We start from the raw sequence: 24,830 nt of genomic DNA, 5'->3' as shown, positions 1-24,830 counted from the left end.
GCACTTAGGATACCCGCGACCACACGGGTGAACCCCGAGGGCACCACGCCGAGCAAAGCAAGCCCGGGAGCGCGAGCGGACAAATATGCGCGCCCGTGAGAGCCGTACGAGGAGACTCATACAGTGCAGTGCATGGAGACAGGAAGTAGGACGGCGGGCTCCAGCGTGAGTGGGGGCGGGGAGCGGTAGCGATTATTCACTGGGGGCAAGTTCCCGTTCTGTAGGTGACCAGAGTGCTGCCTGTGGACAGTGGCGATAGCTGCGCCGGGTGAGTTCACTGACAGCTACTGGGCTGCTTATCGAAAAACAGAGAAGATGGCGGTTTTATGTTAGGCATGTTTTAATACAAAGAAATATAATAGTAATATAAATATAATAGTAAAAGCATTTTTTAAATTGGGATGTTTAATATTCTCCAATGGTGCTGGTTTAGTCACTAAGTCGTGTCCAACTCTTGTGACCCCATGGACTGTAGACCGTTGGATCTCTGTCCATGGGATTTTCCAGGCAAGAATACTGGAGTGGGTTGCCGTTTCCTTCTACAGGGATCTTCCAGACCCAGGAATCTAACCTGGGTCTCCTGCATTGCTGGTGGATTCTTTACCAACTGAACTACACTATGGTCACTTAAGGTCCTTTTCTGACTAATCTACTTGGGTGCCTTTAAGAAATCCTTGACCCTAAACCTGACTGCATGGAACCAATGCCACGTACTTGGATGCAAGGCGTTGTGGATTGCACCCTGTCCATTCCAGGGGACACCCTGCTGGCCCAAAGCCTCCAGCCCTGCCCCCGGGGTGGACAGATGCCCCGGCCTCCATTCTGCATACCGGAGGTCCTCACTTCTCCCCAGCAGAAAGCCACTCCCCTACAGCTCCCTGTCTGCACGCGTGTGACTTCCTCCACCAGCAGAAAGACACGGCCATCATGGTGGGGGGGGGTGGCTCTGGAGGCCAGTGAGGTGGCCGAGGGTGACCAGTGGGGCCAGGAGTTCAGTGCGGAGAAGAGTCCAGGATCCATCTCAGGAGAGAGATATTTCATCTAAAAGATAGAGGACCTAAGAGGTAAAATAAGATTTGGGACGTGCCCAGGCTGTGGAGGCTGAGTGCCATGTGAGGGCCCCTGGGGCTGGCTTCTTGGGTGACCAATCAGGGAGACTAGCTCATGAAGGTACATCCATTTCCAACATTACATGAAACTTGAATTCCTCTTTCCAATTATCACTAAGCTTCAGTACATACGTGTACACTTCTCCAGTTACGCCATGGACTGCGACAGGTACGTATTCAACTGTATCTGTGCACATCCTCCAATAAGGCGTTGGTGTTATGAGGGGCTCATGCAGAGCCCAGCCATCAACAGAGGCTAAACAGACAGACCTACAGAAACACAGCCAGTCTGCATCCTCCCACATAGGCCTCACCCATCTCACTGGAGCAGCTGGGAGGGGCCTGGATGCTGACTGCAGTGACTCCAGGGAGAAGGCCAGGCTGCTCTCACCATCAGGTGTGCTGGACCCGGGAGGCTGCGGCACGCGGAGGGCAAGACGTGTCCGTCTCCAGGGCAGACAGAAAGTCAAATACAGACGTCCTGGCAGCCGGACACGTGGGCTCTACCACCAGAGCAGACAAGCAAAAAAGTGATGAGTGATTAATCATTCTGGACTCTGACTCCTGTGAGATGCGCTCATTCAGTCTATGTCTTAGAGAAGTGCAGAGTGATTCTATCCAAAATATAAATCAAGAAAACAGGGAAAGCTACGCATTCCACTTAGTGTTCCCATTCACTGACATTCAAGAGCTTGCCTCTGATTTTCCCTGAAAAGAGTATAAGTTTCCTTTCTTTCGTGAACTTTTATCCTGCTGCACTGTTGCCAGGAAGGGCCTGGACATCACACAAGCTTCTTTCAGGTCTTTTAAGACTGTTTGTGCTCCGCGCCAAAAAGTTACACCTGCCAAACAAGGACCAAAGCCTCAGGCTACAAACTGCAGGAAAAAAGTACAGATTCCACTGTGCAATCTCTATTTTTCCTAAGAGGACAACTGGGGAGAAGAGGAACATACAAAATGTTACACAGAAAGGGCAAATGATTCCTTGTATCTTTCTCAAGTCCGCCTTAATGATCTGTCTCTTCTGAGCCTTCTGGTTTTGATCCCCAGTTCTTCTATTACATCATAAACCTGGCAGAAGCCTGGGCGCAAGAAATGATGCAACAACTTGTTATTCTGCAAGATTCCCATTCCCCGTTAATCCTACAAATACTAATCCGAGAACACTGGAATTGTCAGGGAAGATCCAGGTCCCAGTCCAAAAGTCTGCCACTCACTGGCATTGTACTCACAAACCAGGCAAAGTTTTAAGGATAAATTAGACGCCTGGAGACCTGATCCCGCTCAACATCAACCCTCTACGATTCTGAGAACTTATCTCCATAAATGCAAATTTCCTTCTAAGTTGTAACCCATGTTTTTCTTCATCGAACAAATATTCCGTGAGCACCCACTCTGACAACTGTTCCAGAAACTGGAAATACAAACATTAACAAAACAGACAAGAATTCTGCCACCTGAGCATAATGTAGTCCAGGGCAACACACTCTGGAAAAGAATGATGATGCAAAATACAAAGTTGCAAGGGAAGAGATGAAACTTCTTTCACCCCCTCTGGAAAAATAATTCCTGCCCTGAAGAAGCTAAAACAAGCTCTGGGGTAGGGGACGAGGGGATGGACACACCCTGGAGACTGGGCTCCTCATGGAGGGGTGGCCTCAGTCCCAACAGAGCATCTTACAAGAGGGCTTAGGGACACGGGGGCAGCTGACGTGGCAAGGAGGGCAGTCTGCGTCCTCGGATGGAAACAGCCTTCGTAGAGTTAATGAACTACTTAAACCAGAGAAGGATCCCAGAGGCCAGCTGCTCTCCCAGGATGGCTGTGCTCACTACTTGGCAGAGAGGATTTTACAACAAAATCCCAGTTATGTAAGACAAGACAGTGAAGAGGAGGGCACTGGGCTTCACAAAGAGGCCAATTTCTCGGGGATGGGGAAAGTCCTTTCAGGAGAACGTACTGGGCGATTCCAAGAAAGGGCACATCTCCCAGAACTGCAATGCCCAGAAGAGCAGAGCTGTCCTCCCAGGGGGTGATGGAAACGGGGCTTCAGTAGAAGGATGGGACATTCAGGATGCAGCCGGGGGGTGGCTGCGGAGATCCTACCCGCTGAATTCTGTCTGATGAGCACGCCCCCGAGGAGGCTTGCTTGTGAGAACAGGTTCCTGGGACTCGCCTCGATTCATTCTGAATCCAAATCTCTGGAGTGGGATCAGGGGAACAAACAGTTCCTAAGTGAGGGCTTATGAGTCTCGTGGTAAGAAAAATAACAGCACGTGTATAAGTGGCACCTTCTGAATAATGTCCCAGGAGAAGGAAAACTCATGATGGTCTGTCTTGGAATTTGGGCTCGATGGATATGAATTCTGGAGAAGCAATCCCAGAGAGAGGTTGCATGTACTGGACCCATGAGAGAGGGTTTTGATTTTTACTTTCTGCACACATACCATTGCACTTATTCATGATGAAGACACACAAGAGCCAGTGTGCTCTGACCACCTACAAAGCCCCAGGTTTGACGCCAGGCACAGCTCGTAGCTCAAGCAACTTCCAATCTTTCTAGCAAAGCAGCCAAATAGGCATATTTAAGATTTCAGAAGCAGCAGCTGAGGTGCAGGGTCACTCAGCTCCCAAGAAGGAGTTAGTGTTAGTTGCTCAGTTGTGTCTGACTCTCTTGTGACTCCATGGACTGTAGCCCGGCAGGCTCCTCTGTCTGTTCATAGGTGTAATCAGGCAAGAATACTAGAGTAGGTTGCCTGTCCCTTCTCCAGGGGATCTTCCTGACTCAGGGATTGAACCCAGGTCTCCTGCACTGCAGGCTGATTATTGTCTGAGCCACCAGGGATGGACAAGGAGGTTAAACCCAGCTTCAGGGGTGGACAGGCCACTTCCCTGGTGCACTGTAATTTTAACTTTCTTCAGCTGTTTTCCCATTGAACTTTAGTTTTAGCTTTATTTCTGGTTTTATTTCCTAGTGACATCACTCTCTGTCATTACCCTTGAGTTTCTAGAGGCTGGGCCTGCATGTTTTTTCTCCTTGGGCTCCCTACCTAACCTCACGGCTGGCACACAGGAGGTGGTCAGCAAGTCACAGCTGTGTGTGGAGAGTGCAGTTACCGAGTCTCCATAAATCACGTAGAGAACTTTACAGGTCAGACAGGCAGAGTTCCCAAACTCTCTGGGGTTTGCTGAGTCCCAAGTCCCTTCATTCCTTAGAAAAAGGCCTACCAGACAGGTCACACCCAGGCCACCAGGTGAATAAAAGGCAGAGGCTCCAATTCCATTAGGGATGGAGGGCTGTATGAGGCCTGGGACGTCCTACAGGAAGCACCACCAGTCAGGCCAGGCCTCTGCTGTCCGTGTGAGCCTCCCTGACCACATCAGGCCTGCCTGGCCGTCCACAAAGTCGCAGGAACCATAGAAGGATCCGATTCTGTCTTAGTTCAGGACTTGCAGCCTCTGCCATGTGCCCCTGGTGGGCACCTCCCTCTTGGCGGGCACGTTCTTCCAGGCACAGATGCCCTGCCCTGGGCAGAAGACTCGCTTCCCATCACTGCCTCTTCACTTCAGCACCATGTAAGCCAAGTATGGGTCCTTCTAGGTACCAGGAGCCTTATGATGTACGATCAATCTCTCCTTAAACCACTGCCTTTAGTCCCAAGCTCTGCCCACAGATCACACTGGAACATGAGCAGCTGGCATCTGGTGGGACGCTGGGTGCTGCCTTGGGCAAGATTCCACTTACAGATGGAAAGTGGAAAAAAAGGAAGGCTTTATAGGTCCTGAACTCACTGTTCTCAACTCCAAGTTCCGACGTGGCAGAGCCTAATTCAGTGTTTTCAGTTCAGTTCAGTCACGTGTCTGACTTCTTGTGAACCTATGGACTGCAGCATGCCAGGCCTCCCTGTCCATCACCAACTCCTGGAGTTTAAGCAAACTCATGTCCAGCGAGTTGGTGATGCCATGCAACCATCTCATCCTCTGTCGTCCCCTTCTCCTCCTGCCTTCAGCCTTTCCCAGCATCATGGTCTTTTCAAATGAGTCAGTTCTTCACATCAGGTGGCCAAAGTATTGAAGTTTCAGCTTCAGCATCAGTCTTTCCAATGAATATTCAGGACTGATTTCCTTTAGGATGGACTGGTTGGATCTCCCTGCAGACCAAAGGACTCTCAAGAGTCTTCTCCAACACCACAGTTCAAAAGCATCAATTCTTCGGTGCTCAGCTTTGTTTACAGTCCAACTCTTACATCCATACATGACTACTGGAAAAACCATAACTTTGACTAGACAGACCTTTGTTGACAAAGTAATGTCTCTGCTTTTTAATATGCTGTCTAGGTTGGTCATAGCTTTCCTTCCAATGAGTAAACATCTTTTAATTTCATGGCTGCAGTCACCATCTGCAGTGATTTTGGAGCCCAAAAAAAATAAATTCAGTGTTTTATTTAATAACTATTCTCTGTCTCTGGGCTTCCCTGATAGTTCAGTTGGTAAAGAATCTGCCTGTGATGCAAGAGACCCCAGTTCAACTCCTGGGTTGGGAAGATCCACTGGAAAAGAGATAGGCTACCCACTCCAGTATTCCTGGGCTTCTCTTGTGGCTCAGCTGGTAAAGAATCCACCTGTAATGCAGGAGACCTGGGTTTGATCCCGGGGTTGGGAAGATCCCCTGGAGAAGAGAAAGGCTACGCATTCCAGTATTCCGGCCTGGAGAATTCCATGGACTGTACTGTCCATGGGGTCATAAAGAGTCGGACACAATTGAGCGACTTTCACTTTCATTTCACTTTCTCCATGTCTACTGTCTGAGCCACCAGGGAAGCTCAAAGCTATGGTTTTTCCAGTTCAGTTCAGTCGCTCAGTTGTGTCTGACTCTTTGCGACCCCATGAATCACAGCACACCAGGCATCCCTGTCCATCACCAACTCCTGGAGTTCACCCAAACTCATGTCCATCGAGTCAGTGATGCCATCCAGCCATCTCATCCTGTCATCCCCTTCTCCTCCTGCCCCCAATCCCTCCCAGCATCAGGGTCTTTTCCAGTGAGTCAACTCTTTGCATGAGGTGGCCAAAGTACTGGAGTTTCAGCTTCAGCATCAGTCCTTCCAAAGAACACCCAGGGCTGATCTCCTTCAGAATGGACTGGTTGGATCTCCTTGCAGTCCAAGGGATTCTCAGGAGTCTTCTCCAACAACACAGTTCAAAAGCATCAATTCTTCAGCGCTCAGCTTTCTTCACAGTCCAACTCTCACATCCATACATGACCACTGGAAAAACCATAGCCTTGACTAGACGGACCTTTGTTGGCAAAGTAATGTCTCTGCTTTTGAATATGCTGTCAAGTTTGGTTGTAACTTTCCTTCCAAGGAGTAAGCGTCTTTTAATTTCATGGCTGCAATCACCATCTGCAGTGATTTTGGAGCCCCCAAAAATAAAGTCTGCCACTGTTTTCACTGTTTCCCCATCTATTTTCCATGAAGTGATGGGACTGGATGCCATGATCTTCATTTTCTGAATGTTGAGCTTTAAGCCAACTTTTTCACTCTCCACTTTCACTTTCATCAAGAGGCTTTTGAGTTTTTTGAGTTCCTCTTCACTTTCTACCATAAGGGTGGTGTCATCTACATATCTGAAGTTATTGATATTTCTCCTGGCAATCTTGATTCCAGCTTGTGCTTCTTCCAGCCCAGCGTTTCTCATGATGTACTCTGCATATAAGTTAAATAAGCAGGGTGACAATATACAGCCTTGACGTACTCCTTTTCCTATTTGAAACCAGTCTGTTGTTCCATGTCCAGTCCTAACTGTTTGCTTCCTGATCTGCATATAGGTTTCTCAAGAGTCAGGTCAGGTGGTCTGGTATTGCCATCTCTTTCAGCATTTTCCACAGTTTATTGTGATCCACATGGTCAAAGGCTTTGACATAGTCAATAAAGCAGAAATAGATGTTTTTCTGGAACTCTCTTGCTTTTTTGATGATCCAGTAGTCATGTACAGATGTGAGAGCTGGACAATAAAGAAGGCTGAGTGCCAAAGAATTGATGCTTTTGAACTGTGGTGTTGGAGAGGACTCTTGAGAGTCTCTTGGACTGCAAGGAGATCAAACTAGTCAATCCTAAAGAAAATCAACTCTTGAATATTCCTTGGAAGGACTGATCTGAAGCTCCAATAACTCTGGACATCTGATGTGAAGAGCTGACTCATTGGAAAAGACCCTGATTCTAGGAAAGATTCAGGGCATGAGGAGAAGGGGGTGACAGAGGATAAAATGATTGGATGGCATCACTGACTCAATGGACTTGAATTTGAGCAAACTCTGGGAGATAGTGAAGGACAGGGTAGCCTGGTGCATTGCAGTCCATGGCATTGCAGGGAGTCGGACACAACTGAGCGACTGAAGAACAACAAATTCTCTGTCTGCTGTGACCAACACGCTGCACAGAGGTCAGCAGAGTGATTTTCAGAAAGAGTGTGGGGAGTCACTACAGGAGATGTACTGTGGCATCTCAGGTCACCCCTGTACTATACCCCCGAGCTATGTCACCCATATCACAGGGTTAGACAGCCAAGGCCCAGAGAGGTTAAAACACACACACAACCTCACACAGCTATTGGCCAAGTCTTGATTTTTACTTCAGTTTGGCTAAAGAACTAACAGTCTCTTAGTTTTCCCCAAAGATTAAAAAAAAAACCAAAAGATCCGCGATCTCAAGGAACCTAGAAATAAATAAGAAAGACACATAGGTATTTGGCATGCCATAAAACAAAGTGTGGTAAGTTTGGGAAAGTAAAAGCCATAGGAGAAAACCCAAGAGGAAGTAGCTCATTTAAGAGGCAGGTGTCCTGGAAGGTGGTCACGGCGTCTGAGTCAGGACCGAAGGAAGGAGTCGTGTGTCCACATGGAGAAGACCCGCCAGTGTTGCCGGTGGGGTGGGCTGAGGGTGCGCAGACTAAGGGAGAGGCCAGAAGGGCGTGTCTGTGCCGCTGGCGCCCAGGGGACATGTGCGCAGGTACAGTGTGAGCAGAAGCCAGAAGGGAGAGTGAGGTCTCGCCAGGCGGGTCCCTGAATATTGCAGCAGCAGCAGCTGGCCATTCATTCTGTAACCACACCAGGATCCGAAAGGGCCAGAGAGAAGCGCCGCAGCCACACAGCACAGCCAGATAGACAATCAGGGAGAAAATGCCCAGAAAACGGCTTCTCACACAAAGGCTCCCGACGCTCCATCAGCAGCACGAGAAGGGAGGGGCTGTGCTCACCTGGAATCAACAGAACTCCCCATGTGGAAGATTCACGCGGGAATGCAGGATCTTCCTGGGACCCACAGGTGCCTTCAGAAACCCTTTAAACCAGTATCTACAAAGTCCAACTCTGGACAAGGCACTTCAGCAGAACCCTTGAAATCATCAGTAGGACATGCTTCCTGCCCTTAAGATATGCATCATCTCAGGAGAAAGGGGAAAACTTTGATACACAAAGTAACACTTAGAAGGTGGCTTTTCTGTACAGGTGTGTGTTATGTTTCCCCTCCATTATCTCAAAACGTAAAGGGGGAGAGACTTCTCGTTGGCTCCAGTTTCACTGGCGTGTGACTTCTCTGACATTTCTGGACACATGCTGACCTCGGTTTCCCCCTCGGTGCCTTTGATGACTAGATGACACAATGGGACACGCACAGGACTCCCAAGTTACCATTATCATCATCACTGTTATTAATTTTCACAATAATTATGCAAGATGGGCGTATGCAAACGAATAATCTACACTTCAAGGTGCTTACTAACTCGCCCACTGTCACAGGGCAAGATAAACCAAGAGGCAGAGCAGCCGCCTCACGCCTGGCCATCCCCAGCGTCTGGGGACATCAGAATGGTTCCTGAAGGGGACCATCCAAAACAAGATGATCTTTATGGACCTACATTGCCAGCTCTGGTAAACGATAGTCTTTTTTAATTTTGGTCTTTTCTACAGACTACTCCATGAAATACTGGGGTTTCTGAAATGGCCCCACTCTACATCCTTCCTCTACACTGCCCCTAGAAAAAAGCACCCCACCAAATACAACTGTTCACACTAAAACTGCACCCTAATAACAAGACTTCTGGTCTAAAGAAAACCCAGAGAAGTAAGCAAAGCAGAAAAGAGCTGTGACGGGGCAACAGGACCATGGGAAGCCAGAGTCCAGAAGGCGTTCCTTGATTCAGGGAGACGAAGGCTGGATTTTGGAGTCTCCTTCTGAGTCAGGGAACTGATTCTGTTTTTGAGGTTCAGGACTCCAGGGATCGTGGGTGATGTTTTGCTCACATCTCGGGAGGCTTGGCCGTGTGCACACATGGTTCCATCTCCAAAGAGAACGCGGCCACAGTGCGTGTGCGGGTGGATTTCAAACCTCTCCGCTCCTCAGGGCATTTCCGCTCAGTTGTCATCTTCCAAGTGGACCAGGACATGGCTGGACCACTCAGCTTCAGTGCTGAGCAAGTATTCTTGCTCAGACACAACTGTTTAAAATGCACAATTTTCTGAAACCTCACATCTCAAAAATATTGTCAAGAAAAAGCTAAACATAGAATTCCCATAGTATTAAGAAATTCCATTCCTGAGTATGTACCCAGAGGAACTGAGAGCAGAGACTAAGACAGCTATGTGCATACCCATGTTCCTCACAGCATATTCACAGCAGCCAAAAGGCGGAGGCCAACCAGGGGTAGGCTGACAGCTGAAATGGTAAGCACATAGAGTCTGCAGACAACAAAATACGATTCAGCAAGAAGAACGGAATTCTCATACATGCTGCAACCAAGATGAACCCTGAGAACATTACACTAAGTAAGACAAGCCAGACACAAAAGGACAAGTGAGTCCACTCACATGAAGTACCTAGAAAAGGCAAACACAGAGTAACACAGAAGTGACCAGGAGCTGAGCAGATTCTCACTTAACGGTACCGAGTTTCTATTCGGGATGGTACAGAATTTCTCAAATAGACAGTGGTGAAAACTGCACAACACTATGAACGTAATGAATGCCATTAAAACGTATACTTAGAAAGGTCAAGACGGCAAATGTTATGTTGTGGATAGTTTCCCCTAATACAAACACATTTTTAAAATACTGTCCAGACAGTAATCCCAGCTATTGCAAAACCACCCACTGTCCAAGGAAGAGCATCCCTTCTGTAGCCTGCTGCTGGGAAACGTCCGAAGCATGTTTAGCAACCCTCACACAAAAATAAGCTGCTTATGTTAGGAATGAGCTAACAGAAACCAGAGTGTAAATCCTCTTTACCAGAGGGAAGGAACAGGTCAAGGAAAGTCACAGCAAATCTTTTACTCTAACATCAAGTCCCTTGCAAAGGACCAGATCAAACACATCACAGACACCTGAGGCCCAGAGTCAGAGCATCTGGATGCTTGAGGATTAAGGAAGCATCAGAGAACAGCGCTCTGTCTCTGTCAAGTGCTGTCCTATGCCCCGAGGCGTCTTGTTAGCAAGAACTTCCAGAGCGGAGGTACTAAGGGAAGGAGGGAAGGCTAAGGGATGCAAGAGGCGGTTCCCCACAGGGCAGGCTGCAGAACCACCCCATCTGGGAGGGCCCCCACTTCTGTGCTGCACTGTGTGATGGCTGCAAACCCAAGCCCTGCCCCCCTACACACACACACACACACACACACACACACACACACACACATGCACACACGCACACACACACAGCACATGGACACAGACATACAGGGCTGCTGGGGCGCTAGACAGATGCTAAGCAATGTGGCACTTGAGACAGAGAAAAATAAAGAAAGCGTTAGTCACTAAGTCATGTCCTATTCTTTGAGACCCCATGGACTGTATGTAGCCTGCCAGGCTCCTCTGTCCATGGGATTCTCCAGGCAAGAACAATGGAGTGGGTCGCCATTTAATTCTCCAGGGGATCTTCCCAACCCAAGGATTGAACCCGAGTCTCCTACATTGCAGGCAGATTCTTTACCTTCTAAGCCACCAGGGAAGCCCTGCTCTACTCCACATCACAGACCTGGAGAACAGGCTCCGTCCAGCCCTGCCAAGCCGGCCTCCAGGCTTCCATGTAAAACGAGAATCCAGCATCAGATATACAGCATGATGGCCTTTTCTGCAAACTGCTCTTGCTTTTTGCCAGTTTTTCTATTTGACTGTTTCTCTCACACATAGGACTTTTCTTTCTTTCTCTTTTTTACATTAACCATGTGGTCCACTGAAGAAGCAAACGGCAAAGTACCCCAGTATTTCTGCTGTGAGAACTTTGTGAAAAGTATGAAAGGCAAAAAGATAAGACACTGAAAGTTGAGCTCCCCAGGTTGGAAGGTGTCCAATATGCTACTAGGGAAGTGTGGACGGCAATTACTAATAGCTCCAGAAAGAATGAAGTAACTGGGCCAAAGCAGAAACGATGCTCAGTTGTGGATGTGTCTGGTGGTGAAAGTAAAATCCAATGCTGTGAAGAACAGTATTGCATAGGAACCTGGAATGTTAGGTCCATGAATCAAGGTAAATTGGACGTCGTCAAGCAGGAGATGGCAAAGAGTGAACATTGACATGAACTAAAATGGAAGGGAATGGGTGAATTTAATTCAGATGACCATCATATCTACCTCTGTGGGCAAGAATCACTTAGAAGAAATGGAACATCCCTCATAGTCAACAAAAGAGTCCAAATGCAATACTTGGGTGCAATCTCAGGAACAACAGAATGAGCTCAGTTCATTTCCAAAGCAAACCATTCAACATCACAGTAATTCAAGTCTATGCCCCAACCATAATGACAAAGAAGCTGAAGTTGAACGATTCTGTTAAGACCTATAAGACCTTCTAGAGCTAACACCAAAAAAGATGTCCTTTTCATCATAGGACATCTTAGTTCTCAGAAAACTAAGATCATGGCATCCAGTCCCATCACTTCATGGGAAATAAATGGGGAAACAGTGGAAACAGTGTCAGACTTTATTTTTTGGGGCTCCAAAATCACTGCAGATGGTGACTGCAGCCATGAAATTAAAATGTTTACTCCATAGAAGGAAAAGTTATGACCAACCTAGATAGCACATCAAAAAGCAGAGACATCATTACTTTGCCAACAAAGGTCCATCTAGTCAAGGCTATAGTTTTTCCAGTAGTCATGTATGGATGTGAGAGTTGGACTATAAAGAAAGCTGAATGCTGAAGAATTGATGCTTTTGAACTGTGGTGTTGGAGAAGACTCTTGAGAGTCCCTTCGACTGCAAGGAGATCTAACCGGTCCATTCTAAAGGAAATCAGTCTTGGATGTTCATTGGAAGGACTGATGTTGAAGCTGAAGATCCAATACTTTGGCTACCTGATGTGAAGAGCTGACTCATTTGAAAAGACCCTGATAATGGGAAAGATTGAGGGCGGGAGGAGAAGCGGATGACAGAGGATGAGATGGTTGGATAGCATCAGCGACTCAATGGACATGAGTTTGGGTGAACTCCAGGAGTTGGTGATGGACAGGGAGGCCTGGTGTGCTGCAGTCCATGGGGTCACAAAGAGTCAGACATGACTGAGAGGCTGAACTGACTGAACTTCATCACAGGGGACTGGAATGCAAAAGTAGGAAGTCAAGAGATACCTAGAGAACAGGCAAGTTTGGCCTTGGAGTACAAAATGAAGCAGAGCAAAGGTTAAACGAGTTTTGCCAAGAGAACACACTGGTCATAGCAAACACCCTCTTCCAACAACACAAGAGAAGACTCTACTCATGAACATCACCGGATGGTCAATCCTGACATCAGATTGATTATATTCTTTGCAGCCGAAGAAGGAGAAGCTCTAAACAGTCAGCAAAACCAAGATCAAGAGCTGACTGTGGCTCAGATCATCAGGTCCTCATTGCAAAATTTAGGCTTGAACTGAAGAAAGTAGGGAAAACCACTAGGCCATTCAGGTATGACTTAAATCAAATCCCTTATGATTATACAGTAGAGGTGACAAATAGATTTAAGGGATTAAATCTGGTAACAGAGTACCTGAAGAACTATGGACAGAGGTTTGTAACACTGTATAGAAGATGGTGACCAAAACCATTCCAAAGAAAAAGAAATACAAGAAGGCAAGTGGTTGTCTGAGAAGGTTTTATAAATGGCTGAGAAAAGAAAAGGCAAGGGAGAAATGGAAAAACATAGCTAACTGAATGCAGAGTTCCAAAGAATAGCAAGGAGAGATAAGAAAGCCTTCCTCAGTGAACAATGCAAAGAAATAAGAGGAAAACAATACAGTGGAAAAGACTAGAGATCTCTTCAAGAAAATTGGAGATATCAAGGGAAAATTTCATGCCAGGATGGGCACAGTAAAGGACAGAAATGGTATGGACCTAACAGAAGCAGAAGAGATTAAGAAGAGCTAGAAAGAATATACAGAAGAACTGTACAAAAAAAGTATTAATAACTCAGATAACCAAGATGGTGTAATCACTCACCTAGAGCCAGATATCCTGGAGTGTCAAGTGGCCCTTAAGAAGCATTACTGTGATGAAGCTAGTGGAAGTGATGGAATTCCAGCTGAGTTATTTCAAATCTTAAAAGATGATGCTGTTAAAGTCCTGCACTCAATATGCCAGCAAATTTGGAAAACTCAGCAGTGGCCACAGGACTGAAAAAGGTCAGTTTTCATTCAAATCCCAAAGAAGAGCAATGCCAGAGAATGTTTCAACTAATATACAATTGTACTCGTTTCACATGCAAGCAAGGTTATGCTCAAAATCCTTCAAACTAGTCTTCAATAGTAAGTGAACTGAGAACTTCCAGATGTACAAGCTGGATTTAGAAAAGGCAGAGAAACCAGAGATTAAACTGCCAACAATCACTGGATCATGGAGAAAGCAAGAGAGTTCCAGAAAAACATCTACTCCCTCTTCATTGACTGTGGAAAATTCTTAAAGAGATGGGAATTCTTAAAGAGATGGGAATACCAGAGTCCTTTACCTGCCTCCTGAGAAGCCTGTATGCAGGTCAAGAAGCAACACAGAACCAGACATGGAACAACTGACTGGTTCAACATTGGGAAATGAGTATGACAAGTCTATATATTGTCACCCTGCTTATTTAATTTTTACACAGCATACATCACGCACTATGAGGGGCTGGATGAATCACAGGCTAGAATCAAGTTTGCCAGGAGAAATATCAACAACCTCAGATATGAAGATGATATCACTTTAATGGCAGAAAGCAAAGAGGGATTAAAGAGCCTCTTGATGAGGGTAAAAGAGGAAAGTGAAAAACCTGGCTTGAAACTAAACATTAAAAAAACTAAGATTGTGGCCTCTTGGTCCCATCCCTTCCTGGAAAACAGAAGGGGAAAAAGTGGAAGCAGTGACAGATTTTATTTTCTTGGGCTCCAAAATCACTGTGGATGGTAACTGCAGCCATGAAATTAAAAGACGCTTGCTCTTTGATAGAAAGCTATGACAAATCTAGACAGCATATAAGAAAGCAGAGACATTACTTTGCTGACAAAGGTCTGTATACTCAAACCTATGGCTTTTCCAGTAGTCATGTACATAAGTGAGGGATGGACCATAAAGAAGACTGAGCACCAAAGACTTGATGCTTTCAAATTGTGGTCCTGGAAAAGATTCTTAACAGTCCCTTGGACAGCAAGGAGATCAAATCAGTCAATCCTAAAGGAAATCAACCCTGAATATTCAGTGGAAGGACTGATGCTGAAGTTCTAATACTTTGGCCACCTGATGCAAAGAGTATACTCATTGGAAAAGACCTTGATTTTGAGAAAGATTGAGAGCAGGAGGAGAAGAGGGCAGCAGAGGATGAGATGGCTGGATGGCATCACCGACTCAATGCACATGAGTTTGAGCAAACCCCAGGAGATAGTGAAGGACAGGGAAGCCTGGCGTGCTGCAGTCCATGAGGTCACAAAGAGCTGAACACAACTTAGCGACTAAGCAACAACAGTCTTATTTAGAAACTTCCTTCTCAGCCTGAAGGTATAAAGATGCTCACTTCCCATTAGTTCTTCCTATTAGAAAAGATGTAAAAGTATTGTTTTTAAAGAGTCACTGACCTGAAATTGATGATTGTGGATCATGGATGGCAGGGACCCAGGCGGTCGGTCCCCCAACTCCTGTCTTCGCTCAACTCTGGAGGAGTCTCAGGCCCCCTATCCTCAGGATCTGCCACAATTCCTCTGTGGGGTGCTGCTTCTGTAACTGTGTGGGTCTCTTTAGGGGATGTCTATCCGTCCACCCTTGACACAACAACATGCTTTGCTAACGGCAATGCCTCACAAGCAGCCCTGCTACCTGATGGTGAGAATCACCCTTTTCTGTCTCCAAGTGCTTTGCTCATCTTCTAATTCGTCTCTGCTGTTATTGGCTTTCACTCGTCCATATTAGAGGAAAGAGCCATCTGTCAAGTCACACCAAAACGATTCAAAACTTGGTTTCAGCTGCACTAAATTTAAACTTGGGAAGATGTAACACTCTCATGATTTGTCTTATAATTTGTGAATATATGATTAGTCTCCACTTATTCAGGTCTTTTTTATGTCCTTTAACAATGTCAAGTAATCTAGTTGAATTTATTTCTAGATACCTTAAATTTTCACAATTATGTAAAGTGGGGTTTCTATTTGCATTGTTGTTGATATAGTCATTCAGTCGTGCCTGACTCTTGTGACCTCATGGACCATAGCCCACCAGGCTCCTCTCTCCATGGGATTTAACCAGGCGAGAATATTGGAGTGGGTTGCCATTCCCTTCTCCAGGGGATCTTCCCCACCCAGGGATCAAATCCAGGTCTCCTATACTGGCAGATTCTTTACCAACTGAGCCACCAGGGAAGCTGTTGCACAAGGTATTATTAAATTTTATCTGTTTGTCTCACTTATCCACCAGTTTGAATGGTTTAAATGGGTGTTCTACATGGATAATAGTGTCATTTGCAGAATGGTGCTGATTTCCTTTCTTCCTCTCGGTGTTTGTGTTTCTCGTTTTGTGTTTGTTTATGATACTGACGAAGACCTCTTGTGACAGCAGTCCTTCCTGTCATTCCTGATTTTCAGGGACATACTCTAATATTTCTCCATCATGGATGCTGGTTCTATACATCTGCAGTTCAGTTCAGTCACTCAGTCGTGTCTGACTCTTTGTGACCCCATGAATCGCAGTACGCCAGGCCTCCCTGTCCATCATCAACTCCCAGAGTTCACTCAAACTCATGTCCATCAAGTCGGTGAGGCCATCCAGCCATCTCATCCTCTGTCGTCCCCTTCTCCTCCTGCCCTCAATCCCTCCCAGCATCAGAGTCTTTTCCAATGAGTCAACTCTTCGCATGAGGTAGCCAAAGTATTGGAGTTTCAGTTTCAGCATCAGCCCTTCCAATGAACATCCAGGACTGATCTCCTTCAGGATGGACTGGTTGGATCTCCTTGCAGTCCAAGGGATTCTCAGGAGTCTTCTCCAACACCACAGTTCAAAAGCATCAATTCTTCGGCGCTCAGCTTTCTTCACAGTCCAACTCTCACATCTGTACATGACCACTGGAAAAACCATAGCCTTGACTAGACAGACCTTTGTTGGCAAAGTAATATCTCTGCTTTTTAATATGCTGTCTAGGTTGGTCATAACTTTCCTTCCAAGGAGTAAGCGTCTTTTAATTTCATGGCTGCAGTCACCATCTGCAGTGATTTTGGAGCCCCCAAAAATAAAGTCTGACACTGTTTCCAGTGTTTCCCCATCTATTTCCCATGAAGTGATGGGACCGGATGCCATGATCTTCGTTTTCTGAATGTTGAGCTTTAAGCCAGCTTTTTTACTCTCCTCTTCTTCAGTGGACTTTAAACAGCTTATGGAGGTTTTTGAATTTCCTGAGTGGTCCACTAGTTAAGACTCTGCTCTTCCAGTGCAGGGGGCCCAGGTTTGATCCCTGGTCAGGAAAATAGATTCTACATGCTACAACTGAAAGATCCCACATGTCTCAACTAAGACCCAGGAAAGCCAAATAAATCAGTCCAGTTCAGTTGCTCAGTCGCGTCCAACTCTTTGTGACCCCATGGACTGCAACACACCAGGCTTCCCTGTCCATCACCAACTCTTGGAGCTTGCTCAAACTCACGTCCATCGAGTCGGTGATGCCATCCAACCATCTCATCCTCTGTCGTCCCCTTCTCCTCCTGCCTTCAATCTTTCCCAGCATCAGGGTCTTTTCCAATGAGTCAGTTCTTCGTATCAGGTGGCCAAAGTATTGGAGTTTCAGCATTAGTCCTTCCAATGACAGTCAGGACTGATTTCCTTTAGGATTGACTGGTTTCCCAGGCCAAATAAATAAATTTTTCCCAGGTCAAATAAATAAATAGATATTTAAAAAAAAAAAACAGGTCACAGGTTTCTTTCAATACAGACAGCCCCTGACTTAATGTACTTCCGCTTAGTGGTTTTCAACTTCACCGTGGTGAGAGTGATGCGCGTTCAGTGGAACCTGCACTGTGAGTTCTGAGCTTTGACCTTTCCCAGGCTAGTGACACGCTGTCTAACCCTCTCTTGTGATGCACAGCAGTGAGCCTCAGCATCCAGGCAGCCCCTACAGTTACAAGGGGAAACCATCGGTACACTTACAACCGCCCAGACTGAGACAACTGTTCTGCCACTCACTTCTAAGCATTCAATAAATTAGGTGAGATAGTTAATACTTCATTATGAAATTGCTTTGTGTTAGACTTTGTCCAACTGTAATGTAACTCTTCTGAAAACCTTTAGGGTGGATGAGGCTAAGCTCTGGTGAGTTAGGTATATTAAAGGCATTTCTGACAATGATGTTGTCAACTTGCAATCAGTTTACAGGGGTATGTAAGTTGAGGAAGATCTGTCCTGCTTTATATATAACAATAGAAAGTGCGTGGTTGTTATTGTCTGTTTCTTGTTATATGAGTGGGTGAACTTTGTTAATCTTTTTGTTTCCAGTAAGATGATCATTTTCTTTTCCTTTAATCTTTTTGAATGTTAAATGTGTTCAGTCTAATGATGGAAAGCATCCTTACATTATTATGATAAACCCAACCTGGTCATAACATTTGTTTCTGTTTTATTTAAGATAAACTGGTAAACTTGATTCATCAATGGTATCCAGACTTTCTAGTTGTTTGTTAATATGCGAAATAGGTCTGTACTTGAATTTCTTGGACTGTCACTTGCAAAATTACAGAACATTATAAAATGGGCAGAAAAGCACGTGCCCTCTCTCTTCAGCCACTGGCATAAATAGAGACAGGATATTTTCTTTGAAGGCTTCGTGACACTCATCTGCAGAACTCCCTGAGCATTTCTGAGGAGGTGGCAGTTCTAAGGGACTCCGTCTGTCAGGGTTCTTTTTTTAATAAAATTTTGTATTTCTCCAGGAATCCACTATGTTTTTTCTTTTTCAACTCTCTTCACTATTTCCTCAGGATTCTCCACCTAAAATGTTTCAGTGCTGTCTACTCACAGAGCTGTATTTTCCATCAGGTCAACAATGTTTAATTCACATGGCACAGAAGAAAAATGCGTGGTTTTCAAAGGTAATCTCTAAGCTATTTCTTCTTTCATATGCAACCAGTTTTGTTGTCTTTTTAAAGACTTTTCTCCAGAGCAGTTTCAGGTTTACAACAAAATTGAAAGGGAGATTCAGGGATTTCCCATTTATCTCTGACCCCCACACATGCATAGCCACCCTTCCATGATCCCCATATCTCACCAGAATGGTACCTTTTTTACAACACTGATACATCATAATCATGCAAAGTCTAGAGCAGACCTTAGGGTTCACTCTTGGTACACTCTACGGTTTTGAATAAATGTGCCCATTGTGATGTGCTGTGCTTAGTCACTCAGTCATGTCTGAGTCTTTGCAACTCCATGGACTGCAGCCCACCAGGCTCCTCTGTCCATGGACTTCTCCAGGCAAGAACACTGGAATGGATTGCCATGCCCTCCTCCAGGGGATCTTCCCAAGCCAGTGATCAAACCCAGGTCTCCCGCATTGCAGGCAGATTCTTTACTGTCTGAGCCACCAGGGAAGCCCAAGAATACTGGGGTGGGTAGCCTATCTCTTCTCCAGGGATCTTCCTGCCCCAGGAATTGAACCAGGGTCTCTTGCACTGCATACAGATTCTTTATCAGCTGAGCTACCAGGGAAGTGATGATGTCCAGCATTATATCACACAGAGTATTTTCACTGCCCTAAAAATCCTCTCTGTTCCGCCTATTCATCTTTCCCCACAGCTACCTTTGGCTATCACTGATTTTTTTTTTTTTTTCTTTTAAACCATCTCCATAGTTTTACCTTTTCCAGAGTATCATATAGTTAGATTCGCACTGCATGCAGCCTTTTTCAGACTGGTTCTTTTACTTAGTAATATGCAGTTAAGATTGTCTGTGTCTTTTCATGGCTTCGTAGCTCATTTATCTTCAGCCCTGAATAATAGTGCATTGTCTGGGTGTCCCATGTTTTATTTTTCCATTCACCTACTGAAGGACATCTTGGTTGCTTCCAAGTTCTGGCAATTATGAATAAAGCTGCTATAAATATCTGTGTGCAAATTTTCATGTGGATAAAAATTTTCAACTCCTTTGAGCAAATACCAGGGAACATGACTGGCTGTTTCATATGGTAGGAAGATGGTTCATTTGTAAGAAACTTTCAAACCATCCTCCAGAGTGGCTGCACCATTCTGCATCCCCACCAGCAAAGATAAGAGCTCCTGTTGCTCTATATTCTCTCCAGCATTTGGTGTTGCAATTTTGTTTGTATATCTCTGCAATATATTAATTATCCATTTCCTGCATAATTTCACATTGACTGGCATAAAGTCATTCATGGTTTTCTTATTTTACTTTTTTAATCTCTGACCTGCTGTTCATATGATTCTCCTATATGTCCTTCTTCCCCCTGAGCATTTGTGATTTTGGTAGATTTTAGGAAAACACTGGCTTTGGTTCTGTTCCTGTCTATTGATATTTTCTTCATCATTTCAGTAATTTCTGATCTTAATTTTTGTAGTGACTTCCTTCTACATTCCTTAGAGTTATTCACCTTTCATTCTTCTAATTTCAATTTTTCTTCCTTTCAAAGATCAGAAATTTAGTTTTAAACACCATTTTGGTAGCACTATATAACTTTTCAATCTATAATAGATGTCCTTTTTATTCAGTTCTAAGCAACTGGTATTTTCAGTGATTTGCTCTTCATCCACATGTGGTAAAGTTATGTGTACACAAATATGCTTACACATTTTGTTTTGAACTTTTTCTCTTGACTTCAGATTTAATCATGCTGGGTCAAAGACCATGGCATGCATGAAATGGACTGCTTAAAATTTAGTTCAACTTCCCATATATGGTCAACTTTTTAGAGTTATACAGATTTTAGAGAAGAATCAGTCTGTCTCTTAGGTGCAGGGTTCTGTGTATTTCTACTAATTTGAACCTGTCAATACTGTTAGAGGTATTCTTGGAATTACACCTCATATTTCATACCTTGTTTGACATCCTTTTTAGTTCATATCTTGTTTTTATTCCTTTTTTGCTCGATGTTGCTTGTTTTTTTAATAAAATATAGATTCCCTTATATTTTTTTCCTGCTAGGACATAAACTAGATTATAGACATATTCTTGTGTGTGTGTGTGAAGTCGCTCAGTCGTGTCTGACTCTTTGCGACCCCATGGACTGTAGCCCGCCAGGCTCCTCTGCCCATGAGATTCTCCAGGCAAGAGTACTGGAGTGGGTTGCCATTTCCTTCTCCAGGGGATCTTCCCAACCCAGGGATCGAACCCGGGTCTCCTGCATTGCAGGCAGATGCTTTATCCTCTGAGCCACCAGGGAAGCCTACACATATTCTTAATTATAATCAATACTTTAGTTGCATCTAATATTGAGAAACCTAGACAACATATTAAAAAGCAGAGACATCACTTTGTCAACCAAGGTCCGTACAGTTAAAGCTATGGTTTTTCCAGTAGTCATGTATGGATGTTCAAGTTGGACCATAAAGAAGGCTGAGCACTGAAGAATTGATGCTTTCAAATTGTGGTGCTAGAGAAGACTCATGAGAGTCCCTTGGACAGCAAGGAGGTCAAGCCAGTTAATCCTAAAGAAAATCAATCCTGAACATTCATTGGAGGGACTGATGCTAAAGCTGAAGCTCCAATACTTTGGCCACCTGATGTGAAGAGCCAACTCATTGGAAAAGACTCTGATGCTGGGAGGGACTGGGGGCAGGAGGAGAAGGGGACAACAGAGGATGAGATGGTTGGATGGCATCACGAATTCAATGGACATGAATTTGAGGAGATAGTGAAGGACAGAGGAGCCTGGTCTGCTGCATTCCATGGAGTCACAAAGACTTAGAGACTGAACAACAACAACAATATTTTGAAACAGATAACTATCTCTTTTTTCTCATGTAGTCTCAATTACTCTACAATCTTCTTATCCTAACTAAAGTCTTATTATAATTTGACCACACATTTAAACACACAATCCCACTGGCTAAATACCCAAAGTCTTAGTTTTACCTTATTTGAACAATCCACATGGAATCCAACTCAAGACACAGAACCCCTGTCTCAGTTTGTTATTGTTCTCATGCTTTGGGCCTTCCTCACCACTCATATTTCTTCTCCTGGAAGTACAACTTTTATTCACTCTTCTAGTGAGGATTACCAGTAGCAAAGAAATGGCAACCCACTCCAGTATCCTTGCCTGGAGAATCCCATAGACAGAGGAGCCTGGCAGGCTACAGTCCATGGGGTCGCAAGAGTCGGACACGACTTAGTGCACTGTCTCTCTCACCAGTAGCAAACTGCCTCAATCTTCATCTGAAAGCTTTGTTTTGCTTTCAAGAGATGGTGGTATAAAATTTTAGATGAACAGATCTTTTTCCCTCAACAGCTTGACAAACTCCAGTATCATTCCCTGGCTCCTATAGGGCCCACATCACCCATCTGTCCATCGGCCATTCCTGGGCTGGGAAATCTGTCGTTTCCCTTCAGAGTTTCTCTTTGTCTTCCATTTTCTGGAATAATGCAAAACACTCTTGGATGTGGATGAATCTCCATTTTTCCTCTTAGTCTTCTGAGTGCAGCTGGGATTCTGTCTTCTCAGCTCTGGCCCGTTCTCCACCAGCATCTCTTCAAATCCCACCCCCACTCCTTCAACTCTCCTGTCCCCATGGGTGTCGGTGACTGTGTCCAGTGCTGGAGGGAGGTGACTCAAGCTCACCCATTCTTTTAGACCAAATCCAGCATTTTGGAAATGGCAATGGCTATTCATCTCATTTCCCAAACTTCTCAGGGTCCCCATCTTCTTGTTTCATTTCTTCCCATCATATTTCATAGTTTCTTGTCCTCCTTGGTGGATGTTATTCTTGCATTCATCTCCAGGGCATTACAGACACACTCATCTGTGTGTGTAAAGTGGCAATCTCACCATCCCAGGAGCTGCAGCGCCTACTAGTAGACAGCTGCCTATGCTGGGGATGCTGGCTTGCAGGGGCATCTATGCTGCACTGGGCTTGTGTTCCCTGCCCATCCTCCCATGTGCTTAGGGCTTGGAGTGCTCAGGGGTGCTCCACAGAGGAGTCTGGGGTGCTGTGGGTCTCTGCCTAGGACCATTTTCCAGGGTCTTTCAGGAGCAGGTTGGGGGGTACCCTGCCCTAGCTCCCAGCGAGCTGTATGCGTTTGGTCCCTACTGTTCCCTGGGGCCTGAACTGCCTGCCATCAGTGGTGGCTTTGGAGCCTGCAGCCCACTGGGCATGGCGTCAGCATCGCTCACTGCTCTGCAGACAGCTCCATCTTGTGTGAGCCAGGCGGAGTCCCCTTGGCTTTCCTGTTTTGTGGGCTGTGTCTGCAGACTGACTGAAGATGGGAGGGGAAGGTGGTCCGTGTCACGATGGGCCTGACCTCTCTGGGAAGCTGAGTTCACCATGGAGTCTGCTCACTTCCCCATGCCTGGCTGCAGTTCCCAAGTCAGGGCAGACCCCAGCTCACTCACTCCCTGTTAGTAGAGAGATGGAATCTTCCCTAAGTTTCAAAGCCAACATGATCAAATTGGTACTCCTACCCTTGCATCACCTAGTGCAAAGGTCTTCTGAAAGGGGACCCTACAATTATGCTTGACACAGGAATCCTGACTGCTTTTACAAATCTTCTAATACTTGAGAACACATCCTTTTGACTTCATGGTCACCTCCCTGACTTTACTATTGCTAAATTTCATTCTCTTTCTCCTTAGGTAATTAAGAAAACCTAAGTATTCTATCCTCTACCAGCTCTAAACCCTACAATTTCTGTTACTTAAACTCTCCAACAGGGACTTCCCTAGTGGTCCAGTGGTTAAGGATCTCCCTGGCAATGCAGGGGACACACTGCATCCAGGTTCAATTCCTGGTCCTGGAAGATACCACCTGCCGTGGCACAACTGAGCTTGTGCGCCTCAGCTCCTGGATCCCACAGTCCAGGGCCCATGGGCCACAACTACAGATGCCTGCACACCTACAGCCCGTGAGCTGCAACAAGAGCAGCCACCCCAACAAGAAGCCCCCACACCGTGACGAGAGGAGTCCCTGCTCACCAAAACCAGAGAAAGTGCGTGTGCAGCAATGCAGATCCAGTGCAGCCAAAAGCAAAGCGCTCTAATCATCTAAAGCCCCCCGTGTGCTTTTCCTGTCCCATCTCATGATCAGAACAATTCTCTTCCTAAACCCTGGACTACATCAAAGCTTGGGCTTATGAGACCTAATTTACTAAGTCCTTGTATCTCTTTAAGACATTCCCTCCTCCCACATGGTGAGTCCATCAGAAATTCACCAGAAGGAATAGAAGGCATCTCTACCTGGCTAGGTAAACAGCTGCCAAGTGCATACAAGCAAGATTATCAGAGTGGCCAAAAAATTCATTCAGGGGGGGAAAAAAAAAAATTCATTCCGTCTTAACTAAAGGACACATTTTTCATTTTCACTGAGAACCACGAATTCAATAACAGAATTAATTTTTTGGCCATCACAATAGTTTCACTGCCGATAAAAATGCTAAAAACTAAGAAGATCTCCCCATGGAGGAGCCCTGAATATGCCTTTAAGGTTATGCTTAAGTTGAATCCTGGGAAAACTCACATGAAACAGATTTTGAAGTTTCAATCACTGGAGTCGGCTCACTGAAAGAAAACTCTATGAAGATATAACCAAGTACCTCTCTTTTACAGAATGTCTTTTCCTTAAAGGGGTAAAGTTGAGCTGAGGCTAGCATCTTCTTACGTCAGTGCCAGGAATGGATTCCTAAGACTGCGATGCTGAGCACCGCTGCACAATATAACGGGAATCATAGCCTGAGTCAGGGGGCGCTCGGCTCCATCCTTACCTTGGTGGCTCGCCAGCCGGTCGGGCGGCGCTGGGAAGCCAGGTCCTGCCAGCTCCCCAGGACGCTGAGGAGGTGTCTGCTCCACCTTATCCTGCAGAGATGGGTATGGAAAGGCTCTGGTCAGAAGCAGCACTCCACACCTGCCACACCCGCCACCCTCACTTCATACTTGTCACACTCACCACCCCCAGCACTGCTTTTCTTCCCCCAGTTCTTCCTTCCTTCCAATTTTTACTTTTTTTCACTTTAAATGACAGTTGTTTAAAACACACTGTAAAAGGAAAATTAACCACGAGAATGGACAGCCTGCTTGGCAAGGGAGTTGGAAGAAAA

The 24,830-nt window shown here is 45.5% G+C and overlaps 1 protein-coding gene across 4 annotated transcripts in view; it reads right to left on the bottom strand.

The window, feature by feature from the left end:
• Positions 1–24,830, bottom strand: part of GRB10 (growth factor receptor bound protein 10) — a 181,203-nt gene that overhangs the window by 84,496 nt on the left and 71,877 nt on the right. For all 4 annotated transcript variants that reach the window (XR_008717526.1, XM_055589645.1, XM_055589644.1 and 1 more), the window contains one exon: positions 24,498–24,588. Coding sequence is in view for 2 of the 4 variants with exons in the window: in XM_055589645.1 (XP_055445620.1) it covers positions 24,498–24,588 (91 nt within the window). In the remaining 2 variants the exon portion in view is untranslated. The remainder of the gene's footprint in view (positions 1–24,497; positions 24,589–24,830) is intronic.

The sequence above is a fragment of the Bubalus kerabau genome, chromosome 8 (genome assembly GCF_029407905.1).
Source record: "Bubalus kerabau isolate K-KA32 ecotype Philippines breed swamp buffalo chromosome 8, PCC_UOA_SB_1v2, whole genome shotgun sequence".
In the NCBI taxonomy this organism is placed as follows: Eukaryota; Metazoa; Chordata; class Mammalia; order Artiodactyla; family Bovidae; genus Bubalus; species Bubalus kerabau.
The sequence above is the reverse complement of the archived record's forward strand: the minus strand, read 5'-3'. Positions and strand labels throughout refer to the sequence as shown.